This window comes from Salmo salar, chromosome ssa09, assembly GCF_905237065.1.
Source record: "Salmo salar chromosome ssa09, Ssal_v3.1, whole genome shotgun sequence".
In the NCBI taxonomy this organism is placed as follows: domain Eukaryota; kingdom Metazoa; phylum Chordata; class Actinopteri; order Salmoniformes; family Salmonidae; genus Salmo; species Salmo salar.
The window spans coordinates 13,652,367-13,675,727 of NC_059450.1; the positions used below are offsets into that span (position 1 = coordinate 13,652,367).

Consider the following 23,361-nt stretch of genomic DNA (forward strand, 5'->3'; position numbering starts at 1 on the left):
ATGAACATGTAATTGGAAATTGAAATCAGGTGTGTAAAACAAAGACAAAACAAATGGAAAATTAAAAGTGGATTGGCGATGGCTAGAAGGCCGGTGACGTCGGCCGCCGAACGCCGCCCGAACAAGGAGAGGGACCGACTTCAGCGGAAGTCGTGACAGCCACATCACTACAGAAACATTCATTTGTGAATAATGAAGATTCCATTTGGCAGGTCTTGTTACGTTCATCAAAGCAGTAGTTATTGGCTAAATGAAGACTACTACTTGGACCTTCAGCTAATTCAATCGAGTACAGGCTTAACTGAATGAACAACAATGACGGAATATATTATGACATTTGAATAAATGGTTTGGGGAATGGTCTTGTCTCCAAGGGAAGATCCTCGGAGCCAGATGATGTGATAGCAGGTAGCCCTATGCGGGTCTGCTGGTTTCCATCATTGGAACTCCTTTCCCCCGCTGATGACAGACCTTAAGGTTATTATAGCTGGTGATGGTGAGGAGGTGGATGGTTGTCGAAAAGTGAGAAAGTGAGAGAACGAGCGTAGGTTGACATTTAAATACATCCCAAGATTTAAGCCCATTGGTTGAGAGAGAGGAAGGTGCTAATTGCAAGAGTGAGCCCGTAGGTTAAACAGCAAGCGTGATGAATGTGCATTATTGTGCCGTGCTTAAAGGCTATGAGGTAAATAGGTGAAAAACATTCCACACATGGCTAATAGGAAAGAGGAGAAGAAGCAAGACGCTATGTTGATGATGATACATTTGTATTCATTCCCAATATACCCGTAGAAAAGGAAACAAAGTGAATTATGTTAAGCCTACTGGATGAAGTTAAATGAGCATTCAGGCCAGCCTTCCTGATTGAACTTTCGTAAACTAGATTAGAAAAAGGCAAGGCTGATGCTCAGAACATTGTGATATGATATTCGGCTCTTTCTCTACCAGAGCTTTTTTTTGTTGCCTTGATAGTAAATTGACTGTCTTGATAGTTTTTTTTGTTGTGCTGTTTTTAGTTTCCAGTTCCCACTATTTCAAGTCAGTAAATAACTTCATAGCTTTGTATGTTGCTTTTCTGGTGACTTAGGAAAGATGGTGATGATGAGTGAGTTGTATCACTGTGACAGGCATTCAATGGTCCATTGGAAGAATAGCGCCATGGTTTATGCCTTTCAGTAAATTGCCCATGCACTGCCAAAGATGTATTATTAGTCTATCCCTCTGGACATCCCCTCTCAGTGGGTACAGCACCAGCTCCTGTACATCCTGCAGAGCTTTTAACACCAACATGTGTGAGACATCTGATATGTTTAGGCGTTTCTGCATGAATAGACAGTGCATGACTTAAACAGGATGTAAACTGGTGTCCGTTGGGAATGATGCAGACCACTGATTCTAGTTGATGTCCCTCTACAACAAACCATGCCTTAGGATTTGGATATGGATTTCATTAAAACAACATTGCAAATAAATTGCTCCCTTCTAAAGACCTTTTCTGTGAATGAGTTCATTTTCCTACAGATTATATCAAGTATTATATGTTTTGGGCACCCTTTTGGTCAGAATACAATTTGGAAATATCTGAAATAGCTCAGTACTGATGTATTACCTTATCATAATCCACTATGTACTGGAACCCTTGGAAAGAAAAAAAGACTGAAAATATAATGAGCAAAACGCCACAGTGTGAGAATGTACTGTAAGCTACAGTGTTCCCTGAACTAAATATCTTTCAAGTCCATTTTGTGTGACAATTTAAATGTTTTACTGCAGGTGTTTGTTCTGTTTCGCAGATCTCAGAGGATGAAAGGTGTGAGGTGAAATGGAACACATGCAAACAATTCAAATCGCTCAAACGTACACAAAAGGCTGTTATCAAGAGTAAACATTTCAAATTTTTTACCAAGTGTGGGGTTTTTGTAGTGCGTGCAGGGTACACCAGGCGCTACCTTTGAAGTTGAACTAAATGTGGAGCACGGCAGGGAGGTTATGAACCCAGGTCATCCATTCCTTGTGTTTCTGAAGATGACCAGATATCCTGTGGTTGATGATTGAATATCTTTTTCTTTTGTTACATTTTTAGACCCAATCTAAGGGCGTCATCTCAGCTTTGAACCGCACATGTGACGTTAAACAGTCAAACAATCCCTTACTCTGGAAACATCTTTGCTTCATTTGATAGTCAGTAGCTAGCGAAGAAGCCAACGTCCCCAAAGTAAACATCAATTTATGCATTTTAGTGTTTTCAATAAAACATGCCAATTGTTAAATTGAACCAACAATTGCTTTATTTTGAAGCCAAATGGCAAATGGTGTCACTGGTATAGAGAGGAGTAGGCAGGAGGCTGTCGCAGGTTTACTGAATTTATTTTTAAGCACCATAGATCAAAGCGGGACAAAACCCAAACGCTGTTGTGCTCAAAATATATCTTCAAAAACAAAAAGTCACAGGGCGAACCTGTCACGAATCCCTCTGGAACTTTCATTGTGCACACCTGGCCCCTATTCCAACTGATTGTATTTGTATATAAATTCAGCAAAAAAAGAAACGTCACTTTTTCAGGACCCTGTATTTCAAAGATAATTCGTAAAAATCCAAATAACTTCACACATCTTCATTGTAAAGGGTTTAAACACTGTTTCCCATGCTTGTTCAATGAACCATAAACAATTCATGAACATGTGGAACGGTCGTTAAGACACTAACAGCTAACAGACGGTAGGCAATTAAGGTCACAGTTATGAAAACTTAGGACACTAAAGAGGCCTTTCTACTGACTCTGAAAAACACAAAAAGAAAGATGCCCAGGGTCCCTGCTCATCTGCGTGAACGTGCCTTAGGCATGCTGCAACGAGGCATGAGGACTGCAGATGTGGCCAGGGCAATAAATTGCAATATCCGTACTGTGAGACGCCTAAGACAGCGCTACAGGGAGACAGAACGGGCAGCTGATCGCCATCGCAGTGGCAGACCATGTGTGACAACACCTGCACAGGATCGGTACATCTGAACATCACACCTGCGGGACAGGTACAGGATGGCAACAACAACTGCCCGAGTTACACCAGGAACACACAATCCCTCCATCAGTGCTCAGACTGTCCGCAATTGGCTGGACTGAGGGCTTGAGGGCCTGTTGTAAGGCAGGTCCTCACCAGACATCACCGGCAACAACGTTGCCTATGGGCACAAACCCACCATCTCTGGACCAGACAGGACTGGCAAAAAGTGCTCTTCACTGACGGGTTGCGGTTTTGTCTAACCAGGGGTGATGGTCGGATTCGCGTTTCTCGCCCAAGGAATGAGCGTTACACCGAGGCCTGTACTTTGAAGCGGTCCGGAGGAGGGTCAGTCATGGTCTGTGGCAGTGTGTGACAGCATCATTGGACTGAGCTTGTTGTCATTGCAGGCAATCTCAATTGTCACGGATCCCTCTGGAACTTTCATTGCGCACACCTGGCCTCTCTTCCCACCGATTGTATTTGCGTATATGTGCCCTTTGTTCACCATGGTGCTGTCGATTATTGCTGATCGCCTGAGCTGGACAGGAGGGGGAGCCAAAGCAAAGGCTGGTGTGACAGAACCAATCTTCCACCGCAGGAACCTTGATCTGATAGCCTAGAACACAAAGGGTGTGAGGTTAGTGGAGGAGTGACGGAGGGAGTTTTGTGCGTATTCTGCCCAAGGCAGAAACGCAGCCCACTCCCCTGGCCGGTCCTGACAGTAACTACGAAGGTACCTACCCAGTTCCTGATATACCCTTTCCCCCTGCCCATTTGATTGGGGACGGTATCCTTAGGTGAGGCTGACCATGAGCCCCAGTCGTTCCACGAAAGCCTTCCAGACACGGGAGGTGAACTGAGGACCACGGTCAGACATGATGTCCTCCGGCATCCCGTAGTGCTGGAGACGTGAGAGAAGAGAGTCTCCGCGGTCTGCAGGGCCGTAGGGAGACCAGACAGGTTTTGGAAAACCGGTCCACAACAACCAGGATGGTGGTGTGCCCCTCTGAGGGAGGAAGGTCTGTGACAAAGTCCACGGAGAGATGGGACCAGGGTCGTTGTGGAACCGGCAGCGGGTGGAGTTTGCATAGGGGAGGTGTCTAGGTGTATTGCTCTGTGCGCAGGTCGAGCAGGAAGAGACTTAAACCCAGACGTCCCAGGCCAAGGTGGGGCACCAGTACTTGGCAGAGAGACAGTCGATAGTATGGGCTATACCCAGGTGCCCCGAAAGTGCTGTGTGTGCCCATGCGAGGAGACAGTCCCGCACATCAGACGGCATGTAGATACGCCCCTCGGGACAGTGGGCAGGTGAGGGCTCTTGTCGCAGTGCTGAATGGGTGAGGGTGCATTTGTCAGGCTGTAGGGCATTACCCTGTATTCATAGTGCCCAGTGCTGGTGCTGAAGGCGGTCTTCCATTCATCCCCTCTCTGATGTGCACCAGGTTGTAGGCACTGGGTCAATCCAATCTAGTAAAGTACTTAGCACCGTGCATCTGTTCGATCACAGTGGGTATGAGAGGCAGGGGATAACTGAATATAACAGTTGCTTTACTCAGTGTCCGGTAATCGATACAGGGGCGGAGACCTCCCTCCTTCTTCACACAAAAGAAGTTGCAGGCGGCCAGAGAGGTGGACGGACGAATGAATCCTTGGGCCAGTGCCTCCTGGACATAGGCCTCCATGGCTTCGGTCTTTGCATGCAAGAGAGGATAGATGTGCCCCCGCGGGAGGTTAGAACCAGACAGTAGGTTGATAGTGCAGTCCAATGGGCAATGTGGGGGCAGGCACGTGGCATGAGTCTTCGAAAAGGCCACCTGTAGGTCCCAGTACTCCATCGGGATAGGGACATTGGTGGTTTCCACGGAGGTGGCACAGATTGACACAGAGACACCTCCCCTGAAACCTAAAACTGCAGGGTGTGCAGGAGAGTTTAAGGTGGTTGTGAGTAACTGTGTGGGAAATGGGAATCATGGTCTGGCGCACCAGTCCTGTTCCTAGGGGACAGTTGTCTAGGGCAAGTACTGGGATAGGAGTTGAAAAGGGACTAGAGGAATGCGTAATGATAAGGCCACTCACCGGTGTAGGAAATTTCCTGCAGCACCTGAGTCCACTAGGGCAGGACTCAGTGGGGGCCCAGGATAGTCAGGGAAGGTGACTGGGAGAAGGACGGGCTGGGTGGACAGAGAGGAGCAAGGCACGTCCACGCCTACCTGGGAAGGTGCAGGAGTGCTCCTCGGCCTGTCGCTTAATCACCTGGTTCTCCTTCTGGGACAGGTGTTCGAGGGGTGGTCCGACTCCCCGCAGTAGGAGCAGAGACACTGTTGACATTGCTGTTGGCGTTCCTCAGGGGGAAGGTGCGTCGTGCCCACCTCCATGGGCTCAATCTCGCTGGAGGTTCCTGGGAGAGACCCAAACCCCCGGGATGGGCGGCGAAGGGCACTGCAGGAGATTATCCAGGCGGATGGTCATGGCGATGAGCTGGTCCAGCGTGAGGTCCTCATCGCGACAGGCCAGCTCGGTCTGGATGTCCGACTGTAGCCCGCTGCGGAAAACCGTCAACAGGGCCTGGTCGTTCCAGCCAGTGGACGCTGCCACTGTCCGGAAATCCAGAACATACTCCGACGCTGTCTTGTACCCCTGGCGTATACGGAGGAGACCTCCCTCTCACCTCCCTCTCGGCCCTCTGTAGGGTGGTCGAAGACGGCACGGAAGCGCTCATAGGACTGCACTTCTGGTCCGTCACTCTCCCAGACAACGTGCGCCCACTCCAGAGCCCGGCCTGTCAGCACCGAGATCACCAAGGCCACCTTGTCCCTCTCGGAGGCCATCCCGGTATGACGGGCCAGGTGGAGGTCACACTGCAGGAGAAACCCCCTACAATGAGCTGGGGTGCCGTCAAACCCCTCCGGGAGGGGCAGGTGGACGTTGCCTATCGGACTAGGTAATGTAGATGGTGGTGGGGTGGCTGGAACGACCGCGGGGAGCTGGGAAGGTGGTGGTGTAGCCTGCAGTTGGCGTATGGCCCGAAGCACCTCGTCCATGGCAGTCCCGAGGCGCTCCAGGCACCAGTCGTGGTGGTGGAGCTTTGCTCCTACAGCCGAGAGGTCGGGATGTCCTGCTGCTTCCTGTTTTCTTGGGTCGGTTATTCTGTCACTGGTGTAGATAGGAGTAGGCAGGAGGCAGTCACAGGTTTAGAACTACTGAATTTATTTATTAAGCACCATAGATCAAAGTGTGACGAAACCCAAATGTTGTTGTGCTCAAAATGTATGTTCATATACAAAAAGGCCCAGGGCGAACACAAAGTTCAAAATATAAAGTACTCAGGAAATAGTAGAGGAAATAGTAGGAGAGATTCCTCTAAGGAAAACAAGTAACATTTACAATGACCGACAAAGACAAATGGCAGAGGGAGTATATATACAGTGATAGAGTGGGGATTGGAACCAGGTGTGTGTAATGATGACGAGACAAGTCCGGGGTTGATGAGTGAAGGGCGTTTGCCAGCAGTAGGTTCGGCAGCAGCTAGAAGGCCGTCGACGCCTAACGCCTGAGCTGGACAGGAGGGGGAGCCATAGCGAAGGCTGGTGTGACAAACGGCAAATAAGGCATCTAATGGCATCTAAGCTGAGAAAATATGTTAGTGTTTGCAGTGAAACATCTGTTTTTATACAATATTAAAAATGGCATCTTACCCAATATAGTTACAGCCTACTTCATCTAGTGAGTTGCTTTTTTATAATTCAATTTCACAAGCATGGCCATGTCTCGTATGTTTTTCTTCAGCATCTGGCAACATACAGACTGTCTATTGTCATGTGAGCTTTTCATACAGGCGTCAATCTTTAGAATGACACGATACTAGTATTGACTTATTTTTATTGTCTCTTTTGTCCAGTCTTGTGAGGTTGAGTTATGCTGACCCCCAGTGAAAACCCCTATTCCTGTTAGTGTGTGTTGATCCTAATTGGACCGTGGGGTGTGTCACATGATTTGTCCATCAACCCCCAGGGCTCTGATTGTTGGTGTTGTGTCCTGTTTCCGGCCCTCTACTCCACTGAGCTAAAACTGTCATGTCCAGTTTATTTTTGTGTGACTTTGTAGTTCAAATTCGTCAATCGTTGTTTTGAATTGGGCTTGTTGTCTATAATTAATCTGTTTATACACATTTGAATTGTTTCAATCACTTCGGCTGAGTTCCTGTTTGGCGAGTCAGAGATGTGTCGGTAGTCTGGAGCCTTGAGTCAGAGGGATCAGGAAACTTGAGTAGGGCTTTATTCAGGTCTTTGTGTTAGAATTCCTAAGCCTCTAAGGGTTTACTGTAACGGTGCTGATGTTGCACCCTGTTCAGAAATAACATGATGCATATAAAATAGAGTGTTTGGGAGAGGAGTGTTTTCTGTGGGCTGTGTATGAGGCAACTCTAATGTTGTTTGCATAGATATTCTTGCTGGTATTCTTATTCTGCTGCCTCTCACTCTGTGGAACTACTGTAATGTAGGCCTACAGTATGTACCTTGGTAAAACAGAGCTCTCACACTTGCAATATTCTCTGCTGCCTGATCTTGTTTATGGCTCTTCTGTGAATAGTTTATTTATATATATTTTCTTTTTAACACATTCTGAAAACCTAGCTGCCTTGAGATCCCGGATTGCCTTGTATGCTTCCTGTGGTAGAAGATTAAAAGGCATTTAAATATGGTTTCCAGAATTTGTTTTTCCAAGTGTTTTATTTTCATGTAAATCTCACTGACCAGGATGTATAAATTCAAGCCTGATCCCCTCCACCCTCATTTAACTGAGTAAGTGTGGACAAGCCGTAGCCAAAGGGATTACTTGATAATTAAGTTCAGCTGATGTTATTGAAATCTAAGGACAGACAGATTCAGGGAGGAGGCATTCCTAACTAATACGATTAAGATGCATATCTTAATGTTCCATCCTCTATAAACAAGTGGAGGTTTTATTGCCAAGATTAAAACAGGCCCGAAGACAGGGGTTGTGTTTAATCAAAAGTGGTGATAATAATGTATATTACAATGCGAGGACTCAATATACTGTATGGCAATCCAGAGAGAAGGTTCTGAGCTGTTCTGTAATGGTTACCTTGTATTGAACTTATTGTCCCCGTTTTTCATGAGAGCTAAATTGGGCTATTAAAAAAATGGGTTCCATAAAAATGACTTATTTCAAAACAGAGCTTAATCTAATTGTACTGATAGTTGATCTACTTTGATACTACTATCCAAAGCAGTGTGTGCCAATTTCAAACAGGGCAAAGGAGTTTTTAATAACACTTTTTGGTTATTGTGTAGAACTCAAGCCATGTTGTTAACAGATTGTTAACTTCAGCCCATGTAAACAAATGTATTCTAAAGTAATGTTAGGTAATTGTGCTCAAGTCGTAATACTATACTGTACCTCTTGAGTTTTGGATTTATAAGCTGTTAATAATGCCTTATAAATGTTATGAACCTCATGTTATTACAGTACAAACTCACCTTTTACAAACATCTTGTTCATATGCGTCAGCGACAACAACTCGTTGTGAACTCAAATTGATCCTTCCCAAGGTTATATGACAAGCAATTATCTTTTGTGGGCTTCAGATTCATTATTGAAACTGTAGGACAACAAAAACATCAAGCATTTGGCCACATTCATCTGCTACATTTATATTCAACATGTCAGAGTGCAATTTATATGTAAAGGCCTCATCAGAGAACACTTGAGTAAGCCACCTATCCTCTGGTGTCGGGACGCACAGTCAATAACAGCAATCATCTAACCACTTGTTCCTCTCTCTCTCTTTCTCTCTCTCAGTAAGCAGCTCCAGCCATGCTTTACTGGACAAGTCCCTGGAGGAGAACTTCATGTTCCCCCATCACTTGAGGCCTGAGGACGAGAGCCAAAGTAAGACTATTCACTTAGACACAGCCACAGCAAGCTGTTTGTCATTAGCAGACCAGGAGAAGAATTCATTATTGACTTATTGACGCTATTGACACAGTCACATAGAATACTCTCCCATATCGTTAGTGAAATATTCAAAGTGTGTATGGAACCCAACTTATTAAGTGTCATTAATGGTCATGTGTGTCTGGGACATTAAGGCTCAGGTGTCTGTGGTTGTTCATTGTTTTGCCTTATAGGGCTGCCGTTTCTCTTAGGTAGTCAGTAGTCTGTGTGGTCTGCAGAGAGTGAATTAAACCATTGAAAGCACTAATCTAATGCAGTGTTTGTCACAGCTTTTACAACATTGGTAATGTGTTCATTTTGATTTGCAACATCTTTAACTATAAAACGTGACACAGTCTGAAGTCAAAAGCATTGCGTTCTCAGTCTTGTTTGTTCATTAAATGAAGACCCTCTTGAAATGGAGTTTAACACAAAAAGCCTCGTCTGCCTTGTTTATTCATGACAAAAGCATGCTTGTATTTATAGTAACCCATCAATCTGCATTGCAATAAAAAATAAAAAAAATTACATTTTCCACCTAACCACTTCCATTAGGATATTTCCGCGTCCCAGAAGAGAGGAATGGCTTTCTTATTAATGGTTTCACTCATTCAGGACCCTCACACATTCACTTGGTTAGATTCCCCATGCCAGTTATGGAGCCTCTAAAAATGTATATTTTCCTCTTCCAGACTGACATTCCCTGGTCTTCTGCTGTTTCAATGTCTGATCGTTCACAAATGACTAGCTTCATCAGTCACGAAGCAGCATTCTTAGTTTGAACTATAAAATGCTTTTGAATTGTCTTGTTGGTGTCTTATTGGAGAAAGGCTAGATATCTCCAGCACTACACTTTAGGTAATTTCAAGCGCAAATGGAATTAGTCTGAAACGGACAATAACAGCTCCAAACACTAAGCAGGGTTTCTATGGTCATTTTAGTCAATTCTGGTTGCTGAGAAGAAACTGTACTGAATATGTACTGACATGAGTAATTTGTGCATGATTGTGTGAGTGTAGCAGACTCCAGACACTAAAGAGTTAGTTAAATAGTTAACCAATAGCTACCCAGACTATCTGCATTGACCCTTTTTGCAATAACTCTGTTGACTCATCACATATGCTGCTGCTGCTGTTATCTATCATATTATCTATCCTGTTGCCTAGTCACTTATATGTACATATCTACCACAATTACCTCGTACCCCTCCACATCCACTCGGTACTGGTACCCCGTGTATATAGCCAGGTTATCGTTACTTATTGTGTATTTATTCCTCATCTTGTTTTATCTCTGCATTGTTGGGAAGGGCCTGTAAATAAGCATTCCACTGTTAGTCTACACCTATTGTTTACAAGGCATGTGACAAATACAATTTTATTTGGATTTGATATTTAATGATGGCCTTTTGTTAAGGCTCAGAGATGCTTTATAAAAAGTTTTCAATGGCAAACTAAATAGACATTTTCTACTGAATATGCTGTATGTGCTGTTCTTGGAGGTAGGCAGAGCTGTCTGCGTATTGCCATTATCGGAGTCTGGTAAATGTGCTCTCAGATAATGCATGTCAGAGAGCTCCTTTGGTATGAGTGGAAAATGTCGCTGACCCCTGTGAGGCTACCAATTATGTGGCTCACTCTGCATTGCTTGTCTGAATGTGTTCAGAATTACAGTAGAAACAGTAATGCCCACAAACTGTGGTAACTGTACCAAGGACGTGTCAGCAATCATGAGATTATCGCTCCAATTCTATGCTGTCCTTGAAGATGAAGTCTATACTGAAGCTAATTTACTGTAACCATAATGGTTTCAAATGATAATTGCCCTGAGATTTGGTTAATTTCTGCTAATTTCACCCATGGGCATTTTGAGTTTCTTCTTCTCATGTAAGGAACTATTTATTGGTGGAGTGGAGTACACAGTGAAGGAGCTGTGGCTCAGTGGTCTAAGGCACTGCATCTCAGTGCTAGAGGTGTCACTACAGACCCTGGATCAATCCCTGGTTTGATCCTGGGCTGTGTCACAACTGGCTGTGATTGGGAGTCCCATAGGGCAATTTGTTCTTAACTGACTTGCCTAGTAAAATAAATAAAAATCTTGTCATACTTCTGAAGCAGGATGCCATGTTGGCCTAAATTGGCATCAGATAAGGATAATTATTTCCGTGGGTTGTGTCTCCATTTCATTCATTTGTATAAATACTGTCAACTCATTTGATTACAAATCTATTTCAGATGTAGTTTTCCTCTTGAATTCCATGTTGACATCAATGAATACAGTACAATGTAAATGGTATCATACAGTTACAGTGGCCAGTGTTGAGCAAGAATGTGTGGCAGGTCCGTAGAGTCAGTCTCAGACCTAATGGAACTCTTTATCCTCACTCCTGCAGTTACCTCCTGTGATTTTGAATCGCCTTGCTCCTGGATCTTCTCCAATCACAGCATCAGATATGATTGGAGGGTCACGTCACCACAGCAACACAGATCCAGCACACAGGCCATGAGACCGGTCAGCGACCATTCGGAGGGGAGCTCTGATGGTAAGGGAGGAAGCACAGTCACAAATTGTGTTTTTCACTCACACTTTTAATGTGGTACTCCTTTTATCTCACTGAGAGCATGGTGTAGTATGCTATATTCAGAGAGACGTAATGGAGGCATTAGATAGATGGTGTTGAGTGCTGGGAAAACAGGCAAGAGAGAAGGGGCACATTTTTAAAATGTTGTTTTGCTCTATAATCAACAGTTGTTGTTTTTTTTTACTTCTGGGAAATTATTGTCTGGTTCCCTCCCTTTCTAGGTCACTTCCTGCTTTTGAGTGCCTCCGCTGCCTCCAGGGCATCTAGAAAGTGTGAATACCACATCACTAGTCCAGTGGTCTACAGTAGTGGTCCACTGTGCCATCTGCAGCTGGCCCGCTTTGAGTCAGGGCCCACCGCTGGAAACCTCTCAGTCTTAGTGAAACCAGTCGACTCAGCATCTGTCATCAGCACAACAGCTCTCAGTGGCAGAGCCCAAGATGGCACCAGGTCAGCAAGGCCTTATGACTAGATTTTATGCTCATGTTTAGCCTCTTATGTTTCAATTGTATGCTTGTTCACTTGAACATTCCACACAACTTCTCAACAATTTCTATTTTGTATGCCTACAGTAGTAGCATTTGCGGTACTAGCTCTACACTGCATCCATATGTAACTTACTTACGGTACTTACGGTACTCTACAATGTATCTTGAGTACGTTCTTAGTGATGAAATCTGGCGGTGAACTCTATACACATCCACCTAATACAGTAGTAAAAGAAAGGGGCCAGCATTGCATTGAAACACTGCTAGTAACTATACGGTACTCAGTCTGTTGATGGATTGAAGTGGTTGTTTTAAGAAATACATGGATCATTCTGCTATAATGCACTGAAGTGAAGGTTCTTGGGATGCCTAGAGGGATAAAGTCCCATACAATAAGCTTTAAGTATGGCATGGAAATACCACTACATCCCTTGACATGGAGAGAGATCATCTTTGTGTAACTATTGTTGGGCAAATGTCCTTAATATTGATCTAATATTGGGCACAGGCATTCTGGGACCAGATAAAAGCATTTTGTTTCCAAATGCAGACCCTGAAAATGAATTTGGACCTAATTGGCCTGGACAGTAGCGTGGAGGGATGGGCAACAAGGTTATACCCTGGCCTCTTTATTTGGAGAGTAATGGAGTGCTTGTCCATTATGAAAAAGGTTTTAACTCACAGACTGTAAGATGGTGAGTACTGGGGATGACAGGTCACCTTAATCTCCACTGGAAGCAAGGCATACTGTATAAACAGGGGTGGACATATAGAAGAAACAGATGGAATTAATGAATAAATGAATGAAAGCTTTCAGCTTGACAAGTTGTTTTTTTCACAGAATGTACAGTACTGTATGATGTTCAGCACTCACCCACCGTAATGTGCAGACACATTTGTACCTATTAGCTGAGGTAGTAATAGTAGTGGGCTTTTAAGAGCATCTCATGTAATATTCTTGAATAAAGGCGCACCTATCGTAAAAAAAAAAAATGTAATTAGAATTTAAACTTGGATTTGAAAGGCGATGTAAACATTCCATTTAGCTCCCTCCCAAAAATGGGTTTGGGGGTCTCATTTACATTTTAGTCATTTAGCAGACGCTCTTATCCAGAGGGACTTACAGTAGTGAATGCATACATTTCATGCATTTAATTTTTTTTTTTATTGTACTGGCCCCCCGTGGGAATCGAACCCACAACCCTGGCGTTGCACACACCATGCTGGCGTTGCAAACACCATGCTCTACCAGCCATTGGGGGAGAGGGGGGGGGCTCAGGGAACCTCTCCTAGCTCCTGTGCTGTCATTGAGCTCAGGGAACCTCACGTGGAGGGATGGTTGTTGTATGGTACTGCAGGAGCAGAGACAGCATAGAGCCAATATGAACAGAAATATGAAATATGAACATATGTTGTCAAGAAAGACTGGAATCTAGACAGTTTGAATTGAATTTTATTTGGGCAAAAGATATACAAAAATATGTACAATGTGTCCCCAGAGGATAGCACATTATTCATTAAAACACTTGTTTCTAAAGTGGTCCTTGATGTAAAAACATACAGAACATGCAATGATTAGACAAAATGACAAACAAAGACATAACATTCATATTGACATCCCAAAAAGTGGCACTGTAGATTGCACTTAAAAATAGTTAAATGAGCAGATGTTGAGATGGTGGACATAATATATTATGTTATGCTGACTTCAGTTGAGAGGGAAATGTATAAACCTAAATCTAAAATGTCATAATATAATCTTTAAGTAGAATATAAAGTGTAGTATAATGGTTGCTTGGGTACTGCTTAAAATAGCCTTTGTCCTCATGAAGACGTGGGAAATGTCCCCACAAGGGAGAATGTTCCTTGTTTTACTATCCTTGTGGGGACTTTTTGGGGATTTTATGTCCCCACAAGTGTAGGAGAGCCAACCCACACACACATGCACAGTTAACCCTCTCTTTGCTTGGAACAGGGCCCAGTGGGAGGTGCTGGAGACGGTGATTGGAGAGGTGGATGAGCCCTTCCAGGTGACCCTGCTCTACTCCACTTGCCTGGGGAAGGATAGGGGCACTCTGGCCCTCGACTCCCTGGAGCTCATAGACTGTGACATGGGTAAATTCTGAATTACATCTCCGAACGTTAATAGAAACATAAAAATGCTATGATATTTTTCCGGAAACTAATCTGGAAACTAAATGTGAACTCTTTCTTGTTCCAGGTCACCATGAATTACAGCTGGGCACAGACTGTGACGAGATCACTTCTTTCCACTGTGACCTAGGAGGCTGCATTGACAAGACGAGAGTATGTGACTTCCACAGTGACTGCCCCCTAGGGGAGGATGAGGGATTTATCTGTGGTGAGTCTAAGGCCTTAAAGGGATACTGTGAGATTCTGGCAATTAAGCAGTTTTTCTCCTTACCCAGAGTCAGATGAAAAGTAGAAAAATGTCTTGATTGCCAGAATCTCGCTGTATCCCTAAGAGCAGCTCCAACAGTGCAACAACGTCACAATGACATTACTGACGTTGAATTCAGGGTCCAGATTTTTCATGGTCATCATGTGGCTAGGACAAATTCTGGGCCCTAGGTATGTGTAACTTGCATCTGATCTTTCCAAGAAAGATGTTGTCGAATATGTGTATACCTTTGATCCGAACTTCGTACTTTGAGAAATCTGAATAAGTTGTGTAACGTTCTGAAATTTCAAATAGGGCTTCACCATAATTCATTGCCAGCTTTGATTTTCTTTTTAAACCTCACCAAAACAATGTTTTTTTTCAAAGTAAATCTTATAAGGTAGTGATCAGATTATGTTTGAAACAGCTAAGCCTAAAGGAAAAAGAGTTTCAGCATCTTAAATCACATCTTTTTTTGCGTTGGGTATTCTCATTGGATTAAATTAATGCAATTAGAAGTGACGAGAGTGATGTGACAAGCCACAAAGACAGAGTGTGGTACCACTGGCAGGGTGCATGCCACCTGCATTAACTGTATTAAAGTTTAAGGCCATGATGAATTGTTAATCCTTTCACTGCAGGCAGTGGATTAGCCAACAGTAAGTGCTCTCCTTCTCTCTACTGTGTGTCTCAGCCAGTTCCTTCTCTCTAAGTGTAACAACCACTAGATGGGCGTTGCATTAAGAGACAGAAATGTGCCAAAAGAGTCCTTCCACTAAGGCTAATATTTTTCTTTGGACCATTCTCTATGGGTTTAATTAATGTACTGTTTCTCCAAGACACCACTTGGAACTGAAATACCATTATTAATGCTGGTATTTGAATGTAAATGCTCGTTTAAACGGCAGCTTTGTGAAAGTATACAAAGGGAATTGATTAGTTAGTGACAACATGAAGGTAGCAATCAACGCTTGCAGCCCTTGCATCAATGCTCACATCAACACCATTAGTCATAAAAGCCCTCTTAACACTCACTCAAAACACATTCAATGCAAAGAATGGTTCAGACATGGACAATACAACTTGTACCTCCAGTAGGTAATTAAGAGGCTATTCTCATTGACAAACATTTGAGGAGATGCAGCGTGACAAGATTTCAGTTGACATAATATGTACATCAGTGGAGGCTGCTGAGGGGAGGACTGCTCATAATAATGCCTGGAATGTAGTATATGGAATGGTATCAAACATGTGGTTTATATTATTTAATTGACTCCATTCCAGCCATTACTATGAGCCGTCCTCCCCTCAAAAGCCTCCATTGATGTACATAAACTTTTCAATGTACGTTACAGCCTTGCCTGACTTTTCGTTGTGGCTGGCAATGTGACGTTCTCGTTCTGCAGCTCAAAATTTACCGTAAATATTAGTATCACAGTAGCCACTGGTACTGACTAGCCAGTAAGCTTGCAAGCTATTCAACTATGCAAGCAACTTTTCCTCTAAAACATATTAGCAAGCTACATTCTTGAATAATGCAGCTAAACCATAGCACACTCTTGAATAATGCAACAATTCACAAGCACGTGAATTGTGGGTTCATTTTTTTGTTCGTACACGCATTAGCTAAATGTAGTTTGCAAGACAATAAAACAGCTAGCTATCAATGCTAGCTAGTAACGTTAGCATATCAAACATGAATGTTTACCCCTCTCATACGAATATAAAACTACAGTTTCAGCGTATTAAAGTTACCATAGAACAAACCGCACACTGGGCACAAACTGGTTGAATCACTATTGTTTCAACGTCATTTGTCAACGTTTGTGACGTTGAATCTACGTGGGAAATACATTGGATTTGAAAAAAGTTATCAACGTAAACTGTTTTGAGGGTGAAATTTCAACCACAGGATTATGTCATCATGGTAACCAAATGTAAACATAGAAAAAACCGTGCATAAAATATGTTTAATTTGTTTAATTTGTTCAACGTTATATCCACTAACAGAAAAAAAACAACAGGCAGGGCAGCACCTCCTACTGGAGAATTGATATATCTACAGCTACCTTTTGGTCTCTCATCCAGGGTTTTAACCAAGCCCTGCTTAGCTATTTGTCACTGACTGTTACCAATGTGATATCGTGAGAATGATTGTTGAAAGATCTCCACTTCAAAACTACTAGGCTGCTATCAAAGTCATTCCAAAGGGAAGGTTTAACAGAGCATATTAAATGTGACCATACTTTATCACATACAGTGGCTTCGGAAAGTATTCAGATCCCTTGACATTTTCCAAAGTTTTTAACGTTACTGCCTTATTCTAAAATGGATTAAATAAATACAAATCCTCAGAAATCTACACACAATACCCCATAATAACAAAGCAAAAACAGGATTTTAGACATTTTTGCTAATGTATTAAAGATAAAAACAGAAATACCTTATTTACATAAGTATTCAGACCCTTTGCTATGAGACTCGAAATTGAGCTCAGGTGCATATTGTTTCCATTGATCATCCAATCTGCAAATTGATTGGAGTCCACCTTCGGTAAATTCAATTGATTGGACATGATTTGGAAAGGCACACACCTGTCTATGTAAGGTCTCACAGTTGACAGTGCATGGCAGAACAAAAAACAAGCTATGAGGTGGAAAGAATTCTTGACAACCAAACACAATTCAGTATCACTTTTGAAATAAATTAAATAGCCTATTAACTTGTCAACAAGTTAACAAATTATATGTTGAATTCACATTTCCAACTCAACCAAAAATACCAATTAAAGAATGGGATTAAGCCAGTGGCTCAGATGGAACTAACCAAGCAGTAGATATATCTCATTTAAAAGTTGTTATTTGGTTGTGTTCTCAACCAAACACAATTCAATATTCATTTTGTAATATATTAAATAGCCTAAAGTTAATGTTATCTAACAAACTAATGTAACATTCAACTTTGAAATGAGTAACACATCTATGGCCATATTTTGAGGTTACTCTAACTATACATTTCTTCTTGTGTTATTACTGTATATAAAGCGTGGATGTTCAAGATAGGTCATCGCAGGTCAGTAGAGATCTTCACAATTGCTGTTAAATTCTGTGCAGAATCTCGAACGGCATTGATCACTTGCACCATGTACTTTTAATGTAATCTCGACTGCAATCCAGGTCATTTGCATCTGTTATTAGACGAAGCGCAGCATGTATAAATAAACAAAATATCTGACATTGTATTCCCATGAACTTTAGTGTGCTTTTAAAGGGATACTTCAGGATTTTGGCAATTAAGCCCTTTATCTACTTCCCCCGAGTCAGATGAACTGGTGGATACCATTTTTATGTCTCTGCGTGCAGTTTGAAGGAAGTCACTAACTAGCGCAATTGCTAACTATCGTTAGCGCAATGACTGAAAGTGCATGGTAGCTATTAGCATGCTAGTAGATACCATAGACTTCCAGTCATTGCGTTAATACGCTAGATAGCATTAACTCACAAAACTCCTTCCAACTTCCTTCATAGGATGCATGCAGAGACATAAAAATGGTATCCATGAGTTCCTCTGACTCAGGGGAAGTAGATAAAGGGATTCAATGTCAAAATCTCAAAGTATCCCTTTAAATGGCCCTTTAAAAAGCGCAGTTAGACATTTGGATGCCAACTAAACCAAAAACCAGACATTGTTTTTCAATTGGAATTTGGTTGTGCTTTTAGATGGTTGAAGCATATGATAACACATTGGAAATTCAACTAACTTTTGTCTGTCTTTAAGTGGATGAATATCCAAGCATCGGGCGGCGCACAATTGGCCCAGAGTCGTCCGGTTTTGGCCGGGGTAGGCCGTCATTGTAAATAAGAATTTGTTCTTAACTGACTTGCCTAGTTAAATAAAGGTGAACAATATACTGTAGGTTGTAATCTTATTGATCAACTTCTCAACCAAATATTACCCAATTATCCATGTTAAAATGACGTGATGTGCCCAGTAGGCAGGCTTCATTTTTATCAATATCATGGAAGTCATTACATGAGGTAAACGCAAAATTGCGACTGAAAACTTTGATAATTCCCTGGTGAGTTGGTTAGCTTCTTGCTGCACGCTTCTTTCCTGGATGGTGGCTCAGAGCAGCCAAGAGGGGAAAAATGCTGTTGAGGTTTCCTTTCTTAAAGCTTCGTTGACAATATCAGATATCATGTAACTGTAAGCTGTTACTGCAATTTCAGGTGAAAACTCAATTAAAACCAGTTTCAAATATCCTGAAAATGGCCGTACATTTCAGCTGTTTCAAAAGCATAGCTCTGCTACTAGTATTTATATTGTATGAATGTTGGGCAATTCTGTTTACACTACCCTGCTTAGACCTAATAAGACCTATTGAATAGTGTGACCCTGGAGAGACGCTGTGGGTTCAGCACAGTAGAATAGCCTTCCTTTTGCATACTCAAGAGCCACTACATTCTGAGAAGAAAAGATAATGCGCTGGGAGTGCTCAAATTGGTGTACAAGGCGGTCTTTGAAAAGGGGAGTCTGTGGACCTAGTCACTATGTCCTATTTTATCATTTTCTAGAAGCTTTCATTTGTATAAGCTGTATCTGTATTTATAAGTGTATAGGGTACTGAATGAGTCAGTGAAGCGAGTATGTTTTGGTCAACTGTGTCCCCATGCAGACACTCTGCCTTATGGAGCCCACTGTTCCTTTGAGCCTGGGTCCTGTGGCTGGTCAACGTCCAGTGAGCTGTCCTCTTGGAGGAGGGTCAGTGGGGAGGAACTAGAACACAGTAAAGACATGCTGGGGACAGCTCTGCAAAACACCCAAGGTAAATGGTGCAAAACACACCAGGTCACTCAAAGGGTACCAGTCCTAAAATTGCTGGCTAACACTTTATTTGAAGGGGGTATACATGGCGCCGTTATCAGGCTAGACATAAATAGAGGTTGGTTATTGCATTGTGCTGTATAAAGTACCAATTTTACTCTAGACTGGTCCTCATCCTGTAAATTGGGTATTGTTTTTTACTCAGTCACTAAACACTGGTGGACACACAGTGTACTGAAAATTCAGTTCACTGTTCAATCTTGCAACCCTTTTGTCATATGTGAAATACAGTATAAGCACCTTGTATAGGCATCAGTATAAGCACCTTTTGCACCCAATAGGCAATTGACCAGGAGTTGTAAATGGAGGTATGATGGTATCCTACAGCTCTAGGGTTAGATGTGTCCTCTGAGAATTGGTTTTCAAGTGCTGCTGAGTCTTGTCCATCAGGTCCTTGAGCTAAGAGAGGGGAAATATGAGAAGACTGTATAGGAAAAGATGATCCTTCAGGTTTCTTTCCATGTTTCTCATATTACACAGAGACTGGAAATCCATGTTGTTTTTTTGGACTCCAATGGAATTTCTATTCAGATTCAAGTTTTCAAAACATTGGGAATCTAATGGCTTATCCTGGGGAACCCAAGGGGGGCACATTTTGTTTTTTGCCCGTAGCACTACAGATGATTCAAATAACCGACTCATCATTAAACTTTGATTATTTAAACCAGCTGTCTAGTGTTAGGGCAAAAACCAAAACGTGCACCCCTTGGGGTATCCCAGAACCGAGTTCGGCAAACACTGGCTTAGTCAGAGGAATTTCTTATGAACTTGAAACTCAACTCTGGACCTCTGAGCCAGTTCCACTGCTTTTCCCCTCTGTTCAGGGAAAGATTAGACCTGGCACACCAGGTGGGTGCAATTAATTATTAGGAAGAATAGAAACCCAGCAGGCTCCAGACCTCGTTGTCACGTTGGTATAAAGGATTCTGGAGACAGACCCAAGGAATGCGTAATAGTTTTTTTTATTATACTGAAATTACAGCGTTCCGTGTAAAGGCACAGGGACGAAGACCAAACAAACACTATACAAAACACAGGTTTGAAACCCAAACAAAAGAGTAAATAACACAAGCACACAGTGATTAACACACGGGACAAGACCCGTAATCATCTGTGCAATCCACAATGCCACGAAAGCCAAAACACACAGCCCAGGTACTCACACGAACCAACGGACATTGTAACAATAATCGACAGGACACTGGTAAACCAAGGGCACACTTATACAATTACTAATCACTGGGAATAGGGGACAGGTGTGCGTAATGAAAGTACCGGAGGGATCCGTGACACTCGTAGGGTAAGAGTTGAATTCTCCTGCCAGCAGGCTCCAGACCTCATAGGGTAAGAGTTAAATACTCCTGCCAGCAGGCTCCAGACCTCGTAGGGTAAGAGTTGAATACTCCTGCCAGCAGGCTCCAGACCTCGTAGGGTAAGTGTTGAATACTCCTGGCAGCAGGCTCCAGACCTAGTAGGGTAAGAGTTAAATACTCCTGCCAGCAGGCTCCAGACCTAGTAGGGTAAGATTTGAATACTCCTGCCAGCAGGCTCCAGACCTCGTAGGGTAAGAGTTGAATACTCCTGCCAGCAGGCTCCAGACCTCGTAGGGTAAGAGTTAAATACTCCTGCCAGCTGGCTCCAGACCTCGTAGGGTAAGTGTTGAATACTCCTGCCAGCAGGCTCCAGACCTCGTAGGGTAAGAGTTAAATACTCCTGCCAGCAGGCTCCAGACCTCGTAGGGTAAGAGTTAAATACTCCTGCCAGCTGGCTCCAGACCTCGTAGGGTAAGTGTTGAATACTCCTGCCAGCAGGCTCCAGACCTCGTAGGGTAAGAGTTAAATACTCCTGCCAGCAGGCTCCAGACCTCGTAGGGTAAGAGTTAAATACTCCTGCCAGCAGGCTCCAGACCTCGTAGGGTAAGTGTTGAATACTCCTGCCCTATGGGGTTATCACAGAATATATTTGAATAAGATCCTTTGGAAAGTTTGTAGATGATTTATAATCAGTTATAATACTTGACTACTTTATATTTAGCCCAGCATGATGTGGTGTGAGGTAAAACGTGCCATGTTTCTGCAGAATTGATTTCCTGTCACTGACTTCTGCATTTCAGTTTATAGCTCCAATTGGTTTCATTCCAAATTAACAAGCACTGCACCAAGGCAATATATAGTGTTTTGCAGATGAGGACTGACAAGCTGTTCTCTTCAGAGCTCTATCAGTCATGCCCTTTTGAGTGGTGCAAAATTATTTCAGTGTTCACTCCCCTCAGTGTTGCGGTTATTGTCTCCCCCCCCCAGGGCACTTCCTGTTCCTGGCGGTGAGAGGGAACAGTTCCAGTATTAAAGCGTCTGTCCGAAGTTCCTCCTTCCCCCGACCGGTCTCTACCATAGCCTGTCAGGTGAGAAAATTAGACATATCTTTCCACCAATGGCTTCCTTGCAATCTCCCCTACTAACTACATGTTCACTGATGACTCACGGATGAGTTCTAGACATCCTCATTAAGGAAGTTTTAGAAACACCCTCAAAGATGCCAGAATCTCACAACCGTAGCCAAGTCTTACATTTTTTGAAATTAGTCAGGTGGTCACAGGTGGTTAAGCCATCGTCAAGTCTTCAAGTAGTATGTCATGAAATTCACCGTAACGTCTGTTCTCAATGTCTCTGTCTGCAGTTGCATTTCTCCCTGTATCTCTATGGGGAGTTTAATGGCACCGTGCTGCTGTCGCTAGAGGATAACAGTACTGTTGCGTCCCCGTTGGTGTGGGAGAGGTCTGGACAGTGGAAAGACAACTGGCAGGACATCACTCTGCAGCTACCTGCCCTCCTCAATGGGTACAGTGCCATCATTTACAGCTAAATTACTGACAAGAGGTGTCAAACATACAGCACATAAAAGCTCAAAGTTCGTTTCTTGAGTGATTGTAGTTCATGAATAAATGATGACTGTGTTAGTTAGTACAAAATATATGTTTGTAGTGTACTGTATAAGAAATGCATAGACTGATGTGTGAAAGAATTTAAGGTACTTTTTGGTACTTAATTAAACTAATATGAAAATAATGCCATTCTGTGTTTCCCTCCATTCATGGTGATGTGTGTTCACCCAGGTTCCACCTCAAGGTGAAGGCTCTGTGGGGACCAGGCTCCAATGCTGACATCGCCCTAGATGACATCGCCCTGGGGGCAGCATGCTTTGACACAGGTAGCCCTCCATGTAACACAATCTGTACACAACACAAAGGCAGCTCTCATTATAGATACTGTAGCATACTTTGTGGCTAGAGTACAGTGGGCAACCATTTGGAGGGCTCCTAGCACGTCATTGAATAATCTCTCAAACAAACGGTGATAGAGTAAAACTCCCTAAATGTCTTCAGATTACATACTGATTGAGAGGGGCCTCTTTCATAAAGATATGGCTAATAAGGTTCCTTAACCCCAATATAGCCCCGTACTAAGCTATATTGAATTGCCCATACAAACGCATTGAAAAACAGATTCACTACATGGAACAACAGTCCCAAAAAATGAAGTTTGCTCTGAAGTGTCTGAGAGATATATCTAAGAGATATAAGTAACATCCGGAAACATTTGTGTGTGTAAAAATATATATATATATATTTTTACATTCAACCCATATTTCTGGCACTAAACAGTCTCCACATACACTGAGTAAACCAAACATTGTGGACACCTTCCTAGTATTGAGTTGCACCCCCCCCCTTTTGCCCTCAGAACAGCCTCAATTCATCGGGGCATGGACTCTACAAGGTGTCGAAAACATTCCACAGGGATGCTGGCCCATGTTGACTCCAATGCTTCCCACCGTTGTGTCAAGTTGGTTGGATGTCCTTTGGGTGGTGGACCATTCTTGATACACACAGGAAACGGTTGAGCGTGAAAAACCCAGCAGCGTTGCGGTTCTTGACACAAATCGGTGCGCCTGGAACCTACTACCATACCCCGTTCAAAGGCACTTACTGTAAATCTTGTGTCTTGCCCATTCACCCTCTGAATGGCACACATACACAATCCATGACT

General features: G+C 43.0%; 1 protein-coding gene across 2 annotated transcripts in view; it reads left to right on the forward strand.

The window, feature by feature from the left end:
- Positions 1-23,361, forward strand: part of LOC106610753 (leukocyte tyrosine kinase receptor-like) — a 72,266-nt gene that overhangs the window by 19,933 nt on the left and 28,972 nt on the right. For both annotated transcript variants that reach the window (XM_014210289.2, XM_014210290.2), the window contains exons 2-10: positions 8,827-8,916; positions 11,354-11,503; positions 11,764-11,992; positions 14,006-14,145; positions 14,252-14,392; positions 19,107-19,256; positions 21,616-21,716; positions 21,992-22,152; positions 22,428-22,522. In XM_014210289.2, coding sequence (XP_014065764.2) covers positions 8,827-8,916; positions 11,354-11,503; positions 11,764-11,992; positions 14,006-14,145; positions 14,252-14,392; positions 19,107-19,256; positions 21,616-21,716; positions 21,992-22,152; positions 22,428-22,522 — 1,257 coding nt within the window. The remainder of the gene's footprint in view (positions 1-8,826; positions 8,917-11,353; positions 11,504-11,763; positions 11,993-14,005; positions 14,146-14,251; positions 14,393-19,106; positions 19,257-21,615; positions 21,717-21,991; positions 22,153-22,427; positions 22,523-23,361) is intronic.